The sequence below is a fragment of the Pyxicephalus adspersus genome, chromosome 3 (assembly GCF_032062135.1).
Source record: "Pyxicephalus adspersus chromosome 3, UCB_Pads_2.0, whole genome shotgun sequence".
NCBI classification, from domain to species: domain Eukaryota; kingdom Metazoa; phylum Chordata; class Amphibia; order Anura; family Pyxicephalidae; genus Pyxicephalus; species Pyxicephalus adspersus.
This window is the reverse complement of record NC_092860.1, coordinates 57,287,132-57,311,416: the sequence shown is the minus strand read 5'-3', so window position 1 is coordinate 57,311,416 and position 24,285 is coordinate 57,287,132. Positions and strand designations below refer to the sequence as shown.

The 24,285-nt window shown below is 37.3% G+C and overlaps 1 protein-coding gene across 7 annotated transcripts in view; it reads right to left on the bottom strand.

Moving 5' to 3' along the window:
• Positions 1–24,285, bottom strand: part of ARHGAP45 (Rho GTPase activating protein 45) — a 64,916-nt gene that overhangs the window by 26,966 nt on the left and 13,665 nt on the right. For 2 of the 7 annotated variants that reach the window (XM_072404798.1, XM_072404800.1), the window contains exon 1: positions 5,151–5,297. The exons of 4 other annotated variants lie outside the window; for them this stretch is intronic. In XM_072404798.1, coding sequence (XP_072260899.1) covers positions 5,151–5,229 — 79 coding nt within the window. In that variant the 5' untranslated portion in view covers positions 5,230–5,297. Of the gene's footprint in view, positions 1–5,150; positions 5,298–20,238; positions 20,276–24,285 lie in introns of those variants that run through there. One more of the 7 variants, XM_072404801.1, reaches the window with a different exon arrangement.

The window sequence follows — 24,285 nt, the reverse complement described above, 5'->3', positions numbered from 1 at the left end:
GAAGCACGCAGCATCGCGGGATCGCGGTATCGGATGAGTATGATTTTTTTTAATTATATTTAACATGTATTCGGTGTATAAGACGCACCCACTTTTCCCCCCCAGTTTTGGGGAAGAAAAAGTGCGTCTTATAGTCCGAAAAATACGGTAGCTAATTGAATTATGGCTTTGAAGGAAATATCTCACTTTGCTAAATGTACTGCCCATATACTTTTAGTTAATCAATCCCATTACATTCATTGACAGAAGTACGAATTCAAAGACTCTCACCCATCAATTATTCTATATGTGTAACTAAGCAGTCTCTTTTTTTTTTACTTATGCATATAATATCCCTTACCTAACAATCCGCCAGTGTCTTTATTTAAAAAATTGCCTATATTGTATTTTTTGCACACTAAATAGTTAAAAATCCAATCTAGCCCTGGCCTGTGTAACAGTGGGGTACAGATGTTCTGGAATTAGCAATAGCTGATAGAACCTTTTTTTTACATAGTAAGTCAGGTTGAAAAAAGACATAAGTCCATCAAGAACTACACACTAACAACTTTTCGGGTATGTTACATGTGCACATCACAGCTGCTTTACCGATATTTGTATCTGCAAAGTTTCAGAAATGTCCTATAAGCAGTTATAACGTATATAAAACACATTTGCTTTATTTAGGGTGTCTTTTGTTTTTTAGGCAAGTTCCCCTACAATCTGTTAAAATTCTTGCTAGAGTGCTACTGAGTACTTTTTAAGAACCATCTGACCAGAGGCCAGGTGGCCTCAAACAGCTGTGAGCAATGTAGAAGATATTGCCTAATCAAGACTGCAAGATCAGTAACCACACAGAATGGTTCCAGATCATATGATCACTATGCTTAATCATGATGATCACTTTAAAACAGGGAGAATTTACTGTGGTTTCAGTTATTTCACACATACTGAGCCTATTTTTTTTAAAGCTGGGCTGGAGAGAATAAACTTTCATCACTGAACCTGGGTGATCCAGCAAACCTTAAATGGATTTGGTCCAGGATTCAAACCATTTGCTAGCAAATAGCAAATTACTTTGACAAAATCAATTCCAGGTATGCTCAGTGTAGATGTTGTTTTCCACCCTGGTACCTGTTAGGGAGCCAGTATCTTATTGCATATTAACTGTAGCATTGGAATTTTTGTGTTTTTTGCTCTCCTATGATAAGACATTTAGATATTATGGGATTTAAATTTTTCTGCTTCTTCTTAAATAAAAGTATTTAAAAAAATCAGTCCAATGAAATAACAATACTCCAACCTGACCTAAAACTGCCACCATTTACTTTGGGCCCCACAAAAACAATTATGCTATACTTTAAGCCAAAACAGTCAAATCAAATTATTATGATAAATTCCCCCTCTAAACTAAGCATTGCTGGCAGCCTCTGCACTGCTTCCTTTACCCTCCCTATTGACTTTAACATGATATGCTTGGTTGAGTGTTAGATTGCTAGGTCATTCTCAACTGACCCTGAAGATGTAGTCATTAAGAGAGTCCCCGAATCTCCATTGCTAACACTTATTCCTCCATTGCCATGCAGCTACAAAAGAGTCTGTACTAACCGCAGCTAGTGCGGAATGAAGGCGAAGTGCTAAATCAGCATATGTGACGTGCCTGTGTACACTAAATCAACAGTGGGTTCACCACTCTCAAAGTGATTTTAGGGTACCCCTAGTTGGCCACTCCAGGGGGACAACACTAATATTATTATTACACAGTATTTATATAGCGCCATCATATTACACAGTGCTGTACAAAGTCCATAGTCCTGTCACTAACTGTCCCTCAAAGGAGATCACAATCTAATGTCACTACTACAGTCATATGTCATTAATGTAGTCTAAGGTCAATTTAGGGGGAAGCCAATTAACTTAACTGCACGTTTTTGGGATGTGGGAGGAAACTGGAGTACCCGGAGGAAACCCACGCAGACACGTGGAGAACCTGCAAACTCCACGCAGATAGTGTCCTGGCTGGGATTTGAGCCTAAGACCTAGCGCTGCAAAGGCCGGAGTGCTAACCCCTGAGCCACCATGCTGCCCAGTGAGATTCAGTTTATCAAGTTTTCTAGAAACTGTTAAAAACTAGCGAGATTCGACCTCTCTTTAGACCTGATGATCAGACCAAGGGTTCCTCGCTCCGACCAGCAGGACAGACTAACATCTGGGAGCTCCTTATCAGGGCAGGCTCTATGTCTTTCTCTGGTGGACGTTAACCAGAGGAATTAGCATAGGGAGGCTCCTTACAGAGCATCACCATCTAGCTGTCCATCCTAGCAGGCATACTGGTCCACTGCTTTCTTGCCAGGAATACAGTGCGGTTCCTCTCCTGCACACTGGAAGGATTAGGTGCTACACTTGATCTTAATCAAATGGCCGAGAAGCAAATTTAATCTAGATTTAATTTATCTCAATCTAATTTATTACTCGGTTGGGTCCATTATTTAATCAATATGGGCTAGGTTTATCAAGTTTTCTAGAAACTGTCAATCAGCAAAGAAATGGCCACCCTACAAAATGAAGTAATTCTTGAAAAAAACAAAACAAACAATGAATAGCTCAAAAACACATAAGGTTTCAGTCTAGGCACAAAAATAACATTTGTTTGGCTAGTAATATTGTTTGCATAACATTATCTTTTAGCAGGACATACATTGTATCCATAGTTTTATTATTCTCTTTGTTAGCACACATTGTGAGTAATAGGAACCTAATGATAATATTATCCAGCACTAATGGGTCGAAACCACAGTGGACCTCTTTCAGAAAAAGAAGGCTATTTGTTGGATAATTGTTCTTTCCAGACACTAGACTATTGTAAGACTATGGGTATTTACATCTCTAATTCTGGTGCTGCAGGTATCAAGATGCTGAAACGTTTATTATATTTATAAATTAACACAAATAAGCTAAATTAAACTGTATGCTTATAAACTAAGCTGCTATCAGACAGACAGATAGATACAGAAGTATGCATTATGTATAGATTGCTGAGAACAGTCATAAACTTCTCTGCAACCTAAATATTAAATCAACAACCTGCAAAATAGGAGTAGATGGATGCTTGGTATGCTAAATGCAGAGCAATTTCTGGTTGTTCTTACCAGACTTTACATTCCTCACCTATCAGTTTAAAGGCTTGATTTAGGTACAAAGGCTCAGAGGTTAGCCGTCCAGGCAAAAAAAAAAAGGAAAAAGGGTACATGATTGGATGGCGAAAGTGAGCAGAACTTTCACATTACAGGTAACAAATACAGTAAACCCTTGGCAGATCCCCAGGCCATACATACATTAGGCCTTATTTATTAAAGCTCTGTAGGCTGGAGAAGATTGACTTGTGGGAGAACCTGGGCAATATGGCAAACATGGAATGGATCTGGTTAAGGATTAAAAACATTTTGCAATAGCAAATGACTTTCAAGAAATCCTTTACAGGTATATTCTCTACTTGGTCACAAAGAGTTTTCAAGGTGTGGGAAAATCTTTTTGAGTTTTAACAACCACTTCCAGTGTTTAGACCTGTTGGTTATGGCTTGGGAGATAACACATGGATTATCTGACACACAAGAATAAACAAGAAAGCCTTATTATTATTATTATTATTAATAATAATAATAAACAGGATTTATATAGCGCCAACATATTACGCAGCGCTGTACATTAAATAGTGGTTGCAAATGACAGACTAATACAGACAGTGATACAGGAGGAGAGGACCCTGCCCCGAAGAGCTTACAATCCTTTAAGTCTTGTATAGACCTTCGATGAATCGTAAAGAATTGTTGCTGGAAATTATTTTATTGATAATTTCTAGCGACAGATAAATTAAAGAGTGCTGTACACACATAGCCCTGTTCTGCTCTATGGGGAGAGGAGGGATAGGAACAGCATTTGGCACCCGGTTGCACTCTCCTCCATAGACGTGAAAAGCAGTCGTTTCCAATTGGTCATGCTTCAATCCATCGTAGTGGACTGATGAATGATGTTGGGAGACTGCTGTCAGATTTTAGCTTTAGATGAGCACAACCATTTACATGTGTACATAGCTTTAGGCTTCAAACTGCTGCTCTGCACCCATAAGTGGCAAATTGCATCAAAGGTTAAAGTATCTGCATGTGCTGTCCCTGCTTTTCTCCACAGGAATAAAAGCAACTACACAGCCAAAACCGCACCCAAACCCCACTGCAACCATGTGCAAATGCATGCACAAATGATTCCCAACTGCTCCCATTCACTTGAATGGGAATAGTTAGAGTGTGGTTAAGCCTGGAATAGGCTCTAAAAAAGACCAATTCAAGCAATCTGTTTTGTCTGTAAATCTAATGGTTGCCATACACATGGTTATTGATTTAGGTACAAAAGAACAAAATGATCAGTTCATCATCTAGTAAAATACTGAACAATGAATCCCCAACAATATTGTTCAGCACTTTGCTGAAATTTCAACTCTCAGTCATAAATCTCAATGTTCTGTTAAAAAATAATTTTAAAACACAAAATGTTTCATCAATTAGAGATGATCAACAATATTCTACCATGACTGATTGACTCTGAAGAGTCAAAATTAAGTAACAGCTTACTAAATCAAATGAATGCAGGGTCTGGTTTGCATTTTAATCAAGTTGCTCAGTTTATTGGCTATTTTTGTAGTTTATTTATTATAAAGATATTTTCTCAGACTTTAGTTTTAGGTAGACACTGCACAGCGTCTATGCCTTAATTAAATATACAATAAAAATACAAAGCAGTGTTGTCTGATTACCTGTAATTAGTGCTAATTGCCAAACCCCTCCTGTAGATAACAGGACCCTTGCTGCTACAGTTGCTTTTTTTATTAGCCTCTCACTTAAAAAAAAATGTACAGGGTAATTACTGTGGGGGCCTTTGAAGGGGTGAAAATATCAATATCTTAGAAAATGATTGCATAAAAAGATGAAGTAAAATAAACGATGCAGTTATTAAAATTAATTTCATACAACATTTTGGATATTAGTATTAGACTTTATTGATTATACCCAGAATTTTCTCACATTACTGTTACACCCACAATGTAGAAAATTAGGCATGCAATCAGACAGTATAATAAGCTACTGTACTAAAGATCAGCCCCAGCTTTTCCAACTTACCTTCATCAAGCAGAAATAAAGCAGGGTCCCAATTGCAGGGTTCCTGTAGAATAGACTGGATTTTGGAACACAAGCACATTGCGCTACAAGGTATAAGGAACTCTCCAACATAACTTCAGGGCACTACCTGCCCTGCAAGTAAATTAAAGATCTTTTCCCTAAATAGCAAACCTCCAGCCTCAGTCTCAATTGCGGATATAAGTATTATCCAGTATCCAAGGTTAATCCAGTTTATTGAGTAGGCTGCAGTACTGATTTGTCCAGGGACTCCACAATTATGTGTGAACAGATTCTTTTCCTGAATAAGCCAAGCTAATACTCCTATGTCCTCTTTCAACCTCACTACATTGTTTTGTACTCCTTTCTCCTTCCCTTCACTTCACTCCCCCCTCACCCTGGGGGCTGTAGTCTGATTTAGGAATGGGGGAGGAGAAGAGCATGGGCAAGCTGTATAAATACAAGATACAATCTACTGAGGTTAAAAAAAAATTCCAAGGGGCTTATTAGGAGAGGACTTTACAGAATTAGTTCAAGCCACATACTAGTAGCAAGACCTACCAGAAGCTGAGTGACAGAAAGTGATATTACAAGACCCTACTTTTATAACTCTAGAACTGAGTATGCCTGGAGACCAGAGGTCAACTTATATCAGAAGTAAAATCCATTTTTTAAATCTATCCATACTGCACAAAAGAAAAAAAGATTTTTCAGTATTTTATGTATTGGTAGACGTAAATAAATATAACCTATAAGTGTTAGCTTACTAAACTGGGAAAAGAGAAATACGAATGGTTGCTAATAAGTCAATGTAGGAATGTGACAGGGATGTACAAGGAAGTTTACTCTGTCAAAGGATAACACATTCACTAATTTCATGTGTGCACAGACCACAGGTAACTTTACAGACAACCTCTGTCCTCAGCCTTTTCTCGTTCTGTCATCACAGGACCAATCCATTGTAATTGCATGGGTTACATTCAAAATTCTCTAGTTTGAAAGGTAACTTCAGTCAAGGACAGAAAACCACAAGGAAGGCATCTCTTTCATATTTTGTTTGATTAAATGTCTTCACAGCCATCAACTTTAAATAATGATTTAAGATGCCTTACAGTGCTGACTCAGGCTTTATGTAAACAAATGCATTGTGTCTGGAATGACGGAGGTAAGTTTAAACAATCTAACATGAACTGTTTTTTCCATACAAAAAATAATATTTTCATCATTTGCAATGTGCCTTGTAAACTTGTGTGAAAATAAGACCCTTAGGTAACTATATAATAGTACATTTCTAGCACAGACCCCTCTTTTTTTGCATGCCATAGACATCTCCTCTAATTGATGGTGGTCAATATAAAGGACCTCAGGTATGGCCCCCAAAAAGTCCAAAAGGCCACAATGGCATCTGAACTTAAAGATAGCGACAGTAAAAAAAAACAAAAAACCCAACACAAAGATGGTTTGCATCTGTCTGCTGTGGTGCACAAACATATGTTGTAATGTACTGTGTATGTACAATAGCAATGCAACATGCTGCATTGCCACAATGTTTGGTAAATTAAAATCGAAGTGTTGTGTTATAGGGCAGTTTTTGAAAAAGCTTGCCTGGTGCAAAATTGAAAAATGTGTTACATTTACAGTAAAAGACAACACAACAAGGCATTTTAATAATGTGATACTCAAATCACATGTATCTATTTACCATGACACTCCTGGAAGAACACATGTAAAATATGCTTTGCTCCTTGTTATGTTTAATTGTAACACATTAAAAAGGTGTAAAACATATTATATGCTTTGAAGGTAACAAAGTCCTTTTCTAACGCAAAGGTGTGATAGAGCCCTGAGAAAACATGGAAAAAGTGTATGACAGATAGTAGACCTCTTAGCAGGGAGTATGAAAGGAAATTTATTAAAAACCATGTAAAGTACTTTTAATATATATTTTTTTTATATTCATTTGTTTCTTTTACTGAATGCATTTAGCTCCAAAGGGAAATACCAGCAATAATGTTGACATTGACAACCTGCTGTGGCATGTTTTTGTCTGTGCCTGTGCATAAGTCAGATTTTGAAACCTGTCTTTTGAAGGCCATATCTGCCTAAATCTGAATATGTGACTTCTAGAAATTACAGGTTATCTTCTTGCCTCCAAGCAAATGATACTGAGGCCAATACCTGTGTCCACACAAACATGCTCATACACATTAGATGCCAGTTCGTTCCATTTGCAGGTTCTATGATCCTTCTCTACTTCCCTAAACAGGTGTCACTCATGCAACAAGAACACTTATGCTTAGAAACTGACCAAGAACAAATTCTAAGGGATATGCATGTCCAGACTTAAATTAAGTTTACTTAAGTACTTATGCTGACTGACATTGGGACTGACATTGAGGTTGTGCCGATAGCTACTTCTAAGATCATTCAGAATTTGTTGACAGGTGATTTTGACCACTTGTTCAAGTGGGTTTTTAATTGTTTACACACACACACACACACACACACACACACACACACATATATATATATATATATATATAATTGCAAAAAAAAATCTAATCTCATTAAAAAAGCAAAAAGCCCATCAACACAGGCACTAATCCATATCCCCATATCCTCAGATTAAAATGGGGTTTGCTTGTCGAGGGGTGACTGCATGTTCCGGATATAAATATAAAATACATACATGCCCCTACAAGAAGCAGGATACAACACTACCCTCAACTTACACCTCCTAGAATACGCCAACTTCCATAATATTCCATTTATGGTATTAGGCGTTCGATAAAGTAGATTGGACATTTCTCCATGACGTTCTACGACACATTGGTTAACCTGACAGACTAAGGCATTGGATTCCTTAGAATCAACGAACTGTCCAATCTGTTTTTCAATAAAAACAGAACTAGACAAGGGTGCCCCCTCTCCCCATTACTTTTCATCCCTGCGTTAGAACCTTTCCTAAGACATTGTGCATATAAATGTTGATATACGCGGTATAACACTTGAACGCTTAGAACAGGTGTCCTCAAACTACGGCCCGCGGGACGAATACGGCCCGCTGAAGTTCTCCACCCGGCCCGCCGGCTGCTGAGGCTGCTTCTCCTGCCTGAGTTCTGGCTGCCTGCCATCTGCACTCCAGGGAACCCGGTCACGTGACACCACTGTTGCCGGGGTAACGCTGGAGCTGTAATGCTGAAGCCATCAGGCAGAGAAGGTATGAGCAGAGACTCATTGCTGCCTTCATACATCAGGCTGGTTCTCACTGCAGCACAAATGTACATGATCAGTGTACATTTGTAAATAGTATAAACATACTATGCACATTGATCATGTACACATGTACACATGTGCTGCAGTGTGATCCAGCCGATGTATGAAGGCAGCAGTGAGTGACAGGTAGCAGACACTGACAAAGTTTTTTAGCAGCCCTTTTTTAATTAATAAAAAGTGTGGGGTAGTGTTGGGTGTAGGGTAGGGTGTATAAAAAGAAGCAAATTAATGAATTGCTTGAGATTATTCATTTGCATTGAAAATGCAAGATAAATTTGCATTTTCAATACACACAGTGAAAATTCAAATTTATCTGTGCATTTTCCATGCAAAGGAATAATCTCAAGCAATTTTAAAGCCAAAGTAAACGCCACTTTTTTTTTTTTAATGATCGGCAAGTGTGCTGTGCATATAGTATTGTTCTTACATGTTTTTTATACAATAAATATGTTTTGTGCAGTGTGCATAAGAATCTTCTCCTGTTTTTTTTCAAACTATAGTACGGCCCCCCGACAGTCTGAGGGACCGTGAACCGGCCCCCTGTTTAAAAAGTTTGAGGACCCCTGGCTTAGAACATAAGGTGGGGGCATATATCGATGACCTTTTGTTCTATAAAACCAGCCCCATAGTGACATTACCTAATCTTCTAGTAGAATTGAGAAGATTCAAGGAATTATCAAACTATAAAATATATCTTCAAAAATCTGAGGTACTCAGTATGTCCCTTCCTAAGGAGACACTCCACACTTTACAACCAAATTTCCCCTCTAAATGGGCCAGCACATCCATAAAATATTTGGGTACTCAAATCTCAGCAAAACTCACACAACTGATCTAACTAAATTTTCTCCCACTACTCAAAAAGATCCGCAAAGACTTGCAGAAGTGGCCACAATGGCATCTGAACTTAAAGATAGCAACAGTAAAGAAAACAAACCTCTACCACTTTTTAAGGCAGCAAACTACAACACACAGATGGTTTGCATCTGTCTGCTGTGGTGCACAAAAGTATGTTGTAGTGTACTGTGTATGTACAATAGCAATGAAACATGGTGCATTGCCACAATGTTTGGTAAATTAAAATTGGTGTGTTGTGTTATAGGGCAGTTTTTGAAAAAGCTTGCCTGGTGCAAAATTGGAAAATGTGTTACATTTACAGTAAAAGACAACACAATGTGTCCTTCCTAAGGAAACATTCTGGACTTTACAACCAGAACATTCATAAAATATTTGGGTACTCAAATCTCAGCAAAACTCACACAACTGATCTAACTAAATTTTCTCCTACTACACAAAAGGATCTGAAAGGAGACAATTGGCTTTCACATGGTTCCATAGATGTAATATTCTAAAAAATAATGTGATGCCCAGACTTCTGTACCTACTGAAGGCGCTGCCGGTCAGAATACCTAAATATGTTATGTCAGGCATATTCGCAAAATTTATCTGGCAACAGGACACACAGAGGATAGGTCTAAAAACTGTGAGGTTGCCTATACCAAAGGGGGGCAATGCCTTCCTATATCCGTTACTATACCAACAGCCGATTCCATTAGCGAGACTTTTGGACCGATGTACGAAGAAACACACAAAACTTTGGGTGCAGTTAGAGGAGACAATAGCGGAAATGCCTAAAGAGCTGTTATCATGGGGTCCATCAACATCTCAATCTCATTTCAAACAAGGAACTACCCCCTTTAAGCACATGGCGCACCATACAACTCGCCTACTTTGATCGCTGCCACACCCGAAACAAATTTGACCAACCCCTCCTGCCATTTCAAGCCGTATGTAAAGCAAATAGTCCATTGAGGGGAACATTGTCTTAAGCATACCAAACCCTTCTAGTTACATTATCACTCACTAAGCTGCATTTTGTGGATAGCTGGGAAAAAGATCTGGATATCATAGGCAGCTATAAGTAACAAATACCAAGAAACCAATAAACTGCTCACACGTTGGTATAGGACACCTGTAAAGCTGGCAAAAATATTTCTCAGGCAGACCTAACCTGTTGGCAGTGTCATGCTTCACCAGGTACGTACACTGCTTGCACGGAGCTTGCACTGTTACACGTGGTGGATTTCATTCAAAAACGATATAAATGATCACTGGTACACCATGTACTAAATGCTGCAAAAGCATGTATACCAGTTTACTGGAAAACAGATACCCCACCGACTGTTGGCCAATGGCTATGACATGCTGCAGACATCTATGCTATGTAAGAAATGATGGTGACCGGAGACAGAAGCGCAGAGAAATTCACACAAACATGGTTTTATTGGATACAGTTCAGTACTACCACAGAATACAGTTTGATTCTATTTCAACAGGTCGCCCCTGATGACAAGGAACTGGCCACTTAGAGCCACTCAATGATGGCAAAGTCCAACTACGAGTGAAATCAATACACAGCCCCAATACCCCATGCCTCCCCCTTTTTCCTCACATGTCTTACCCTTCCAACTTGACTTCTTATACCTTCCTACTGCTCTGTTCTTCTCTCTGTCTTTCCTAGCCTACAATTAAACTATTGTTCAAAAATTGCGACATTTTGGATGGAGATAGTATTAAGCAAGTGTTCTGAAAATGCTAATATTATTGTACCAATGATGTTGAGAATGTTGTTTGCCTGCTGTTAATTTGTAAATGCTATTCTTTTTTTCTGTACTGTATTTATATTGAAGATACGTCTCAATAAAAAATCAATGATAAAAAAATACAGTTACACTTCTGTATTCCTGTATGGATGTAGTGCGTTTAAACTCATTGTATTTTACATTATCTTATCCCAACTGGGAAGTTTCACCATCTCTATTTGTGCTGATGACCACTGACCCTAGAACTGAAAGTGGTAGAAAATCAACTGAAGAGGACAGGAAACAAGAAAAGAGGGTAAACTTGGGGATACTTGTTTCAGTGACAATTTTCTAAGAAAGAACCTCCTTATCTTTAAAGAGATTGCTTCTCACTTGCTATATTGTATTTTTTTTAATCCAAATGCAGCAGTATTCAAACAAAAAAGAAATGGTAGAATTGGGAGAAAATTGGACTAGCTGAATGCAAAGTTTTCTCAATCAACTTACTGATAGGAGAGAAAAGAGTGAGCAGAATGACCTTATCCTTCTGCAGTTTATCTTTTGCTGTCAGCACTTTGGCTACGTACACATGTGCAATGGTTCTCGTCCGATAATCGGCTCAGGGCTGATATCGGACGTGAATCTGGCGTGTGTACAGCACTCATCGTCCATCTTCCAGACGACTGTCCTGGCAGATCCACAGACGATGGAGACACTCCGTCGTTCTCCCCCTCCCCTCTCAATAGAGCAGAATGGTGCTGTATGTACAGCAATCGGTCATGTGTCATGCAGTCGTTAGATGTTGGAAAGGATCCTGAAACATCCTTTCCAACTACAATATTGCACATGTATACATAGCCTCTGACACTAAAAAAGTACCCTGTTGCTATATTTAAAGGCGTCAGAAAAGTCAGACACCTGTAAAAAAAATTACACCTGTAAAAAACAAAAAACAAAAAGAGAAATTACTTATCTCATCTGGTGCCTGGGATGGTAAAATTATACTCCCAATTCTTTGGGATATGAATGCTTACAAGAGTGCTTAAATTTGTGGACACCTACATACAGTACTCACTGGATCTCCCTGCTGACCTGCATGTCACTGTGCTGACCTCCAAGTCACTGCTGTGGTTGGAGGTCAGAAGAAGTGAGGGCTTGTGAGGGCTTTCAGGGACCACAGAGATCAACATTCTCTGGTGTTTTCTAGTGGGGGACCCTTGCCCACGATTGGAGCTGAGTTCATCATTGCTGGTAACAGAAAACACAAGTGTATACATTTATATTTTAGCGCATATTTTGAAATAGTGAAAGGATCAATTTAACTGGAAGTGGTGTTATGCACTTGGCTGTGGCATGTGTAAATTTCAGGACTGGATAGATAATATACCTTTCAATTATCAGGACACACGACTCCCTTGTATGTGATCCATCTGCATTTAGCCATTTCCCTGGTTATCATGCCCCATGCAAAAACTCAACCCTTCAGACTCCTCCAGGGCATATCCACAAATGACTGGTATAGGAAACATTACTTCTAACATTGCAACAAACTTTGCTTTTTATGTTTCTTTAGTATGCATAAAAATGAATTTTGAAAGATTAACAAATGAACAATTTGTCAGTTCCAATACTTTATTAATCCTGTTTGATAAAGGGTCTCAAAGGAAACTCTTGGAAATGGAGTGTTGGTTTTGTAAATTTATTTTGGGTAATCATTATCATCAAAAACAGTTGTTTTTTTATTTTTCGACGTGCCTTAAAAACATTATTAGACATTGAATGATTGTTAAGAAATGGGGACTGGACATTTTTCAGAATAAATTCATAGTTTTTCCTAAGTTATGCTTTTGTTGGGAATGGTACTTTACCACCCCACCTTTTTTTCTCTGTTGTAGCTATAAATATACAAATTCCAAAATGCCTCATTGACTTAAGTACACAGAAACTGATTTCCACAAGACTACAATACAATAGACCCCCAGAAGGGGTATCACCTTTCAGCCTTTAAATAAAACGCCTTGTTTTACCCAAAGCTAAGACAGGATGCCTGTTTGGACCACAACTATATTACCTAAGGCAAAGCTTAAAATGGAAAAAGAAATGATAAAAAATGTTTTTACATCTTCGCCATACCATTTTTCCAGTAGTACCTAAAGGTTCAGCAATCTGTAATACAATCTGCTACACAGTTGAAACTTACTTTTTATGGAAAGTTTTAGCATAAATTAGGTCAATATCAATTTGATTAAAGACATTTGACTGAGGTAGGGACATTAGATTTTTAGCCTCTTTGAGGGACTGCTAGTGACATGACTAGGGACTTTGTAAAGCGCTGCATAATATGTCAGCACTATATAAATACTGTGTATTATTATTATTAATTTATTTATTGTTGAATAAAGTAGGTAATATTTTTTATGATGTCTTTTCCTATTCTTATTTTTCTTTTAAATATTCTGGTCAAAATCTACAAGTGACAACTGTTGTAAAAGCCTTGCTTTTAACACCTTATGTTGTTGTTTTGCTTTTTTCTAGGAGAAAACTAATTCTTGTAAAAAATTTTTATTGCTGCTTAAACTAACATTATTGCATCAAAAAAGATAAAGTCAATAGATAAAGTGCTATTCAGTCTTATTATTGTATTTCAAGATGCCATGGCCAGGTGTTTGTTTTCCTTCCTTCAAATTTTTAGATCAAGATAATATGTACAAAATGTAAAAATAATAAAAAAATAGAAGTGAATGCTCTTTAATTACCATACTGTTTGATAGGTTGTTAACTGACTGAATAACAGAACAACCGTCCTGGCCGATCCACGGACAATGAATGACGAAGGATCGTAATGGAAGCGAAGGAGGAGAGAGCACAGTGGGGTGGTGCTACGTCGCTCTCCCCCTTCCCTCTCAGTAGAGCAGAACGGGGCTGTATGTACAGCACTCGTTCATGCATCGTGCAGTCCTTTGTTGCTGAATCATGAAAGATCCTTTCCAATGACAATTATTGCACGTGTGTACCCAGCCTTAGTTTTGGAGTGGTGAGGAATTAAATGCATTTTGGATTGTAACTTCCAACTGTGACGTAGGTGGCCATGGGCAAGTCCATTGCAGTGAAATCAGCTCCCTTGTATGCATTTTATCTGCACATTTAGCTGTTTGGTTGGTATTGTGTTCTGTGAAAAAATTAAATCCCTCAGACACCTCCAGGTAATGTCCACAAAAGACCGGCACAGGAGATTACAACTGTAAAAAGCCTTGCTTTGATATTTTTACAGTACATTAAAGACGAATCACAAATGAACACTGTCTTAAACACTTTTTTAAATTTAGGTTAGAAACACAAATATTTTAAAAGTTCATGTTATTTTTGTATAATAACTTTTGCCATAAACAATGCAGTCACCTATAGCATGCAACATTTGTATAGTGTTAGAGATTTCTGAGTAATAAAAAAGATTTTCTTCTGTTCTTCATTTCCTCTAAATTGTGTTTCAACTAACCACATCCTAAACTGTTGTCAATGTGTTCACTTTTAGAATTAACAAATGCCAATTAAGGTTAAAAAAACAAGGAAGTAGTGTGTGTATATATATATTGATATATATATATATAGTCCCTCTGAAGCTGAACTCCAACTCCAAAGTTCCACTTTGAAAATTTGTAATCAGGCAGGGTCCTATTGCAGAAAAAAGGCAGCTGATGTCCCTTCTGCAATAAAAACCGTCTTAAATGCCTGATGGCTTCCTTAATTGTAACATGAGCTGAGCATATAAATAATGACTGTGCACTGGTTGCTGACATGCCCAGCACATCCGGCTTCCCCTGTGGCCTGTGGCTGCCGGACTGAATGAACTCCTGTGTGCTGGACCAGAACAAGGAAGAGAAGAAGGAAGAAGGTGGCAGTGTCTGTCACAGAACAGGGACAGAAGAACTGGGTTCATTTCTGCTTTAAAGAAGAAGCACACTTATATGCACTTATCCTCTCCTACCCAGTCAATGTCTCAGGGTCTTGTCTATCAATGTCTACTTGGGACAGAGGAGTGTAAACATATACTGGACCACAATCCTCCAGATCATCTAAATATACTTTGGAGGGTTTGAAACTATTTTGTAGGCCAGTTATACTACAGAATGTAAGCATTCAGGACCAAGGAATAAAGTAATTTACCCTATAGTTAAAAAGAAATTAATCCTTTGAGTTCATTACTAAAAAAAATCCAACTGCAGAAATACCAAATCCGCTTTAAATGTTATTAGGTTCCACATGTCTTACACTCAGACACATCACATGAGTGGAGCTCATGCTCCCTGCTTCCCCTTTAGACATCATTGCAAGTATTTCCAAGGTAATATAAAAACAGATGAAATATTGGATCTCTTTGTTCTCTACTAACACATATCCCCACTTCAGCAACCAAATGGTTATGTGCAAAGAGCATCACCAGCATGTTCCAGGGATGCTGAGATCATTTATTCTTTATTTATCTTGCTAGTAAGAAGGCATGACTTGTATGTATTATACACACTTATGATTGTTTCCGACCTACATTAATGGATTTATGAACAATGACGTGCAACTGCTGTACATATATCAGATTTTCGCCCAAAAGTGAGCAAGACTGTCTCAGGCATATGATTACTGTATGTGTCTACACAGCCACACAGTTAATTTAGATCCTCTTTAACCCTGCATGGCCAGATAGCCATCCTGGCAATTTATGTTTGAAATGGTTTATTTTCCAGATACCTACAGGCAACCTTATTTTGAATGTTAATTGGAGTGAACAGAAACTTAAGACCAATAAAAAGCTAACTCAAATACATTTTCTAATGTCTTTAAGGTGCTCATTAGGCTATGGTGTTTGTTATCACTAATTACAATGTAAATGAGTATCAGCTATATTTAGATGTAATCACTGACCATTATAAAAAATGTAAATAAAATGCTGGGGCAGGGGAGGAATAAGTATCTGCCAAACCACAGGATTCCGGGGCATAGGGATGGGATGAGTGGGAAAGAGTGCAGGAAATTCAAAATGGGTGAACTAGAGATCAAACATGTGCACTCTATGGTGACCTATAAAATTCAACAAAAGAGAATTATTACAGGGCAATTAATTGACAAAATACGATTGCATGGTGCTTCAAAAAGAATGTACTGACTTGATTTGCCTTTTTGGAATTTTTAAGCTATCATGAAGGTATACCTCTAAAATCACTATAAGAACTACACAACAGTCTTTTTTAAAGCTAGGCGCTATTTACATCTCCCACTGATATGTTTTGTGTGGGCTGTATGCACATTTGAACTTTGTTTTCACTTTTCTGGTAAACTTTATGGAAATGGCACTTTATTGAAAACTGCATCACAGATACAGCAAGCAGGATGTTCTGCAATGCACTGGAGACATATATCTAAAATGCACCAAGATGTACAGGGCCATTGAAAGAAATAGCCTCTCAGACACAATTGATTTTATGGCGACTGAATAATGCTGTGAGAATTACTTTCATTTAGGACACCTATACAAATAAACAAAAGTGACAAGCTAAGGCAAGCTGTATGATGCAGCTGGATGACGTATGGCTTGTTCCCTAGGATGCATCAGGCACCACAGTGGTGGCATACCTTTCAAACCTATAAATCATCTGTCTTCCTTGGAAGTAGGTGACAGCCACAAATAAAAACCAATATAGATTCACTGCAGACACGCAAACTGACACACACAAATTATTACAATCCATTGATATTCCTGACATTCATATATATTAATATTGTTAACATAAAATTGCTTCTTTATTTGCTGGCTCTGTTGCTATGATACAAAGTAATTAGGGTATATTCTTATTAAAAAGATGTATTTTTTCCTCAACCAAGATTATGTCTGTTGCCAGTGTCACTACTAGAAAAATTTGTTTTCTTGAAGGGAGACTTTAGATTTGTGTTTTACTGCAGTGGTGATCTCCGAAACCAAAGCAACATAGGTTTTCTCCTGAGTTCAGGATCTTCAGCCATCTTGATTGGCTGTGCTGGGATTATGTAACTCCTGTTCATGTACACATTCATTTTGATATCCAGCAGATGCCAGGACTGTACAAACACAGTTCAATGTATATTATCAAGATCATTGCAAACAGACAGGCAAGAATCCTTTATTGCAGAAAAGACAAATAATGTATATTCTGCAAAAAGATGTCTTTTAAAATTCATGCTTTAAATATTTATGAATGTATTCACAGGGCACATGTGAATTGGACATCTAAATGCCAAAGAGATGATTATAGTGAGAAATCATTGTTCTGTTTTTGTCAATCTGCTGTCTAGAGAGCAGTATTAGAAACAAAACTGACCAACTACTGTAGTTATTTTATTGCATATGGCTTCTTTTGTAGCGATTATCAAGTTTAACCATCAAGTTTAACATATGATTCTAAAAGTAGTTACATTTTCAGTGGCAGCCAGGTAGTGTGTCAAATAAATAGTAAAATACCACTTAGTAACAAATCTCTTTTCCTTTAAACTCTCCTGTTTTTCAGCACCGGACAATAATAAAACAGTGAGCGAACATATCAGGTCACTAGATGTACTAGAAGAATAATTTGTAGAACTGGAACAACAATACACTGTAAGGTGTCAAATATCTTTGAATTAAAAATAAATTATTCACTCTAAATAGGCTATTTTTATTATTGACTTTTATTCAAGGAATCTTATTAAATGCAGATTCAATGTAATATGTAATATTTATTTTAGGTACTTTAGCACACCAGAGAGGCAATATCTGTATGACTTTTGTACATTTTCCTTGCATGTAGGATAGGATGTATATACTGCAGAAGGAATTCATTAATTGTTTGTGATTAGTGTAGGTTAGGGTCAGGGGCTAGTGGTTTACATTACCTATTGAGTGTTTAGGTTAGAGTAAGGATTTGGTAGGGGGTAGCAGGATCCAAAGCCAAAACTTTTTTTTTTATTTTGTATAGAGTAGACAATGCTTAAAACATTTTTGGTCTGCTGAGGGTTTTTTTTTTACATTTTGTGACCTGTACATACCACAAGAGGTCAAAAAGGATCTATCCAAGGGGGTGGGAATTTCTAACAGCTGTCACCATTGAAAGTATACCCATTGGGGGGTATCCCCTTTTTTTTTGTTCTGGTGAAAACCTAAAAAACTTGAAGAAGAGATAAAAAATACATATCCCTAATGGGATAATAGGCAGCAAAACAAGCCTGACGGGGGTTTCAAATAAAAAAACAAATTAAAGAGCTTGCTATTCAATGATGAACTTGCAAGCTATTGGTCTGCTTCATACAAAGCTAAATAATGGACTGCACGTCCATTTTTATTATACAAATAATTAGTTCAATAATTAAAAAAATAAAATAAACATATATATAAAAAAAATGAAAAAGGAACCTGAGCCTTTCAGAAATCATGTGAGCTCAAGGCTTCCTGTACTTTCTGCTGATGCTGCAAGCTTTTCACAAAATGGTAAAAACTCTGAGCTACAAAAAAGGATAGGCATTTATTAAACTAATAATATTAAAAAATACTATTATACAGCCATGGGCAAAAATATTGGTACCCTTTCATTCATGTCAGAAAATCCATACCTTCTTCAAAAAAATTGTTGCAATTACAACTGCTTTGGTATTATTATGTTTATTTCTTTGTTGGGACTGGAAGAACACAAAACAGCAGAGAAAAAATAATCTGAGACATTTCACACAAAACGTTGAAAATGGCCTGGACAAAATTATTGGCACCCTCAACCTAATACTTGGTAGCACACCCTTTGGAAGAAATAACTGATTTTAGTTGCTTCCTGTAACCTTCAAAGAGTCTTTTACATCTCTCTAGTAGTATTTTGGACCGATCTTCCTTTGCCAGCTGCTCCAAGTCACTCAGATTTGAAGGTCTGTTTGTAACACACTGAGCATGGAGAAAAGGTAGAGCAAAGAATTGTCTGAGGATTTGGGAACCAAAATTATAGAAAAGCATGGACAATCCCAAGGCTACAAATCCATCTCCAGATGTGGATGAAAGAGAAAGATTGATGATATGTTATAACAGTATTAGCTCACACAATCCATCGCCATCTGAATGAACCCTATGGCAGGAGACCCAGGAGGACCCCACTGTTGATACAGAATCATAAACAAGCCAGATTGGAGTTTGCTAAAGCTCATCAGTGAAAGCCACAATCCTTTTGGGAGAATATCCTCTAGACAGATGAGACAAGAATACAGCTTTTCGCTAACGAAAATCATTAGTTTAAAAAAAAAAAAAAAAAAAAAAAGCCTTAAAGAACACGGTCCCTACAGTCAAACATGGAGGAGGTTCACTGATGTTTTGGGGTTCCTTGCTGCTTCAGGCACTGGTAGTCTTGACTGTGTGCCTGGTAATATAAAATCTGAAAACTACCAAAGAATTCTGGGGCACAACGTAGGGCCTGGTGTCAAAAAGCTGGGTCTCAGCCAGAGGTTATGGGTCCTACAGCAGGACAATGACCCAAAGCATACTTCAAAAAGAACCCAGAAATAGATTAGGACAAAGTGCTGGAGAGTTCTGAAGTGGCCAGCAATTAGTCCAGATATAAATTCCATAAGGAACCTGTGAAGAGATCTAAAAACAGCTGTTGGGAAAAGGAACCCTTCAAATCTGAGAGACCTGGAGCAGCTGGCAAAGGAAGAGTGGTCCAAAATTCCAGTAGAGAGATGTAAAAGACTCTGATTGATACAGAAAGTGAATAACATCAGTTATTTCTTCCAAAGGATGTGCTACCAAGTGTTAAATTGAGGGTGCCAACAATAAAACCACCTGCCCTTTACCTCATCTCCATAAAATAGGTTAAGGGGGGCACTGTACTCCTCAGAGATAGCTAGTAACAATGCAAGTGATACGAATGCAGCAGGAGCAGACCTACAGGAAGGTAGGTAGTTACGAGATTTGTGGGAGGAGCAACCAGTTTTTTTTAATATGAAACAACTAGACCAAAGTGAATCTTAAAAATTACAATGATAGTTAGAGTTTACATAGCCTTTAATTCAATGATAAACATAAAGATATAAATATATATATATAGAATGCGAAAACCAAACACAGTTCAGAAAAAGTGGGTTGTTAGACAAATCAAAGGTGACCAAATACTTTCTAGGCAACATAATATGTCTATCAAAATCAATATAACAAAACTAAATAATTAAGCATCAGCATTACTTTGGTTAGCTTTTACCTGAACCCAGGAATAAAATCATAATTGGTGAAGCTTTACAGTATGTTTCTGAATAACAACTAATCCCAACCATTCCAAATATGATATATGTATTTGCTTGGTATCACCATGCTATTGCATGTCACCCAAATTAACTCCCTCTGCCTTTGAAAAGCCACAAAAATATTACTCAATGCAGAAGCCTAGCAACACGTCACTTAACCCCTGAAAGGCATTGCTCCACTCCCCAGTCAGTTGGAAATTGAGTAAACAGGAAACAAGTCAGATGAGAATCTGTCTTCCTCAGGAAGCTACCCCTCCACCCTGCGCAACAAACCTGCCCATCTCAGTCTGACTCTTCACCTTACACAGCCACATTGCAGTGTTCTAGATAGTCTATATACAGCACATACATGCGGTCTGATGACATATTTCAGAACATAGAAGATAGCAGGCAGTACAAGGCACACACAAGTGAAATAACTTGAGCACTGAGCTTACATACATACAAAAAGACAACCCTTTAAGGGTTCATCCATGTTTTCACCCGGGTTTGACACAACATTCACCCAAGACCCAAAGCCCTTTCATTTCCAATGATTAGGTAAACATTTTGATGTGATTAGCTATGTGATACCAAGTTTTCATTATTAAAGCTTGTATATGTGGGAGACTTTCTCTTTCAATCTGATGTTTAGGCAGATAAAACAATTAGATGTAAACTGAATCAAAAGGGAATGCAGCAGCAAACTGGTCATAAAAGATTAATGTTTTGGGTTCCACATGCATATTACAAGAAAAGAGTGCAAAAACTCTAGGATCTTTTTAGGCACCAAAATACATTGTCACCTCAACAACATCAACAGCATACTTTTATTTACAAAATAATTAAAAATTGTTTAAAAACAAGGATATACACAGAAAAGTCACCATACTGTGGTCAAAAAACATGTATTCCTTAAGAAGAAGCTTTACACTGCTATGGGCTAAATAACAGGACTGTGTTTTAGTTCCTCAATGTGTTTCACAGCCAATGGTAGTGAAACTTCATCAGGAGGAATTGAAATACATGTACAAGTTGATATTTGGTATGCCTGCCTTCTGGATACAGAACAGAAAACATTGGTGAATGGAGAGAAAAATTATTAACATACCTACCCAGGTACCATGTCTATTGTTACCAGATGAAAGTCTCTGTGAGCAAAAAGTTAAACATCTCTTGTTGCACACTATAAAAGTTGCAAGTTGGAGTTGCAAGGAAAAGTACAGCTGAGGGGGAGTGCTGGAAATGACAGACGTGGCCAATGCGGACCTAAATCTTATGAGTGGCTCGCCGCTGAAACTCCCTCCTCATTAAAATAGCGCCGCTACTAAAATTTGCATTATTTGAATCTATAAAACAGTCCAATGCGGGGCCACACATAGGCTGGTCCATAGACGCGAGTGATGCCAGGAATTGAAGCAGCGGCGTTATTTCAAAGCAGGGGCTGGCCAGCTGCATTCATATTAAGGATTCCTTTGGGGCCAAAAAAAATAGGACGTTGGGGGCCAGATTTGTTCCCCGGGCCAGAGTTTAACACCCCTGAATTAAAACCTAGAGGAAATTAGAAAAGCCTTACCCTTGCCAGAATGCTGCAAAGAAGAATCCTCTATTTGTACAGCGCTGCATAATATGATGGCACTATATAAATACTGTGTAAGAATAATAATAATAAATTCTGTGGGGCAGTGGTCCCTCAGCAGTGGTGTGACACCATGTACTGAGTCAGGGCTCCCCAGTAAAAAGGAGCTGTCTTTTTTACTGAGGCTATAGATTCTTTGTAAAAATTATTGATTATGAGGCATTGAACACGTTTTAATTTAAATAAAAATATAAACTAGATTTAATGATCATCATGCTCATCGTTTGTACAGGTAAACATGGTTTAAAAGTCTCTATGTCCCCAATACTTTCATATGAAGCACTGATTTAGTCAATAACTATGTATTTTAGGAAAGGAATTCAAACATTTTTGTTAAAAAAAGAAAAGAAAAGAAAGGATAGACCACTTTTAGGTATGTCTTTTCATGCAAAATGAAATGGCACTTTGGACTGACATTAAATGTGTTACAGTACTTATATATAAATGTGCACTAAAAGTTTTTTTAAACCATGACATGACATTCTACAACATGAAGCAACTTCATAGTATAGAATAGCAAAAATGGTGCACTGCTCCTAAATTCAGAGCAGGGTTGTCACTCTCTTGTGGCTGTGCCCAGTCTCAGTAAGAGACTCAGCAAGAAGAAAAATTCTATTAGAAGGCATAGCTATCAGTGGTGTAACAGCTGATTTTCAAGTCTGTTAGCAGTACTTAGTAAAGAGTAAAGATTGACAGCATTGCTTTTTTTGCTGACCCACCCAAACCTATCCTCCCTTAGGAGTGGGAGTGTGTGAGACACAAATGAAGGTGGATTTGGCTGTCAGGAAAGGTAAAGAAAGCTTTTCTGCTTACTGGTTAAAGCTTGCTCCTGCCATACTTGTCACTTGTTTATTCTGCCATAAATAAGCCTTTTGATGTACTTCAAGAAGAATATACTGGATAGCAATGCATGATTATTGACACAGGAATAAAATTTGATTCACAGCCAGGATCATTTAGTATATCAGTGCAAGCAGCAGTAACCATGTACAAAGAAAAGGGTCCAATACCAGCTTAAGGCATAGTAACAAAACACCATTTGTACATGGCATAGTAAACACAGCTAAATGTGTACTTTACACTGCAGCATCAAACCTGGCTTGAAAAAGGAATTTCTTCAGTTTTTATCTCAAATACCAACACATTCACAATAAAAATGTATCAATCCTTCACTTTAACACACTATAGATTAAATAATACAGGAGGAGTGGAAAATTACAGAACATCAATATATTACTAGCAAAAACATGTTGAGAGATTTTATTTTGACAGATGATTATGAGAATTATAAAGATTTTATGTTTTGAGAAAAGCAGTGCAGTTTGATTTTGGGACATGACTTGATCGCATAAACATTGTGAACCATCAGATGTGATAGCATGATGATCCACCTAATACTGTTGAATGCACCAGCTTTTACCCCATAAAAGCAAAGGTTCATTTCATGGTAATTATGTGTAGTGAAATAAGAAAAATAGGAATTTTTACACGACTGGGGGGCTAAAACAAACACAATGTTGCCTCACTACCTAAAAAAAATGGATAAAAAAAATAAGGTAGTTTGGCGTAATATCTATGAAGAGCTTCAATAACAAATAATTAAAGGGGTATTTTACTTCTATAAAAGCAAGAAGACATTGTTATGAGTTGCATGGCAAAAGCTGCCTCTTTAAGAAATTTCTGGAATTCTCATGATGTCCTATAATACCCAACTAAATGAGTTTCAGATAAGTGCAAGCAGTGCTAAACACTGTTGGAGGCCCTGTTTCTAAATTGCCCCAAACAAAAAATTTAAGAGAGCATGGGAAAGCCTGCTATTTGGTCTAAATACACCAAGAGAGAGAGATTTCCCACTTTTTTGCATCAAAGAACGAACTTGCTGAATGATAGGATAATAAAAAAATATTTAAATGCATAAAATTAATTGGACCTTTGATTTGGAATAAGGAATGGAATGTTAATCTATTCTTATTTACTCCCCCTAACAAGTATGCCCAGATACTCAAAATAAAGCACCTGTCCAGAAAGCTTGCAAATAGATGTTTTTTTTTATCACAAATTATTAACATATTATAAGGATATTAAACTGTCTCAACAAGTAATCCCAGTGCCTAAATGCCATCAAGTAATCCCAGTGCCTAAATGATTAGACAAAAACATCTGACCAAAAATTTATCAAAACAATTTAAATTGTTACTTGTACTTATAACCAAAAGTTGATTGATTGGATTTTATTATTTCACAACTGCTTACCATCGTATTGCAATCAAAACCATTTTTTGGGTTACAATTGATCTATTAAGTGGTAAAATCAATTTTACTTTAGATTAGCTATTGCAGTAGTATATGTGTAGTATTTAAAGTAGTGCATTTATTACATGTAGCT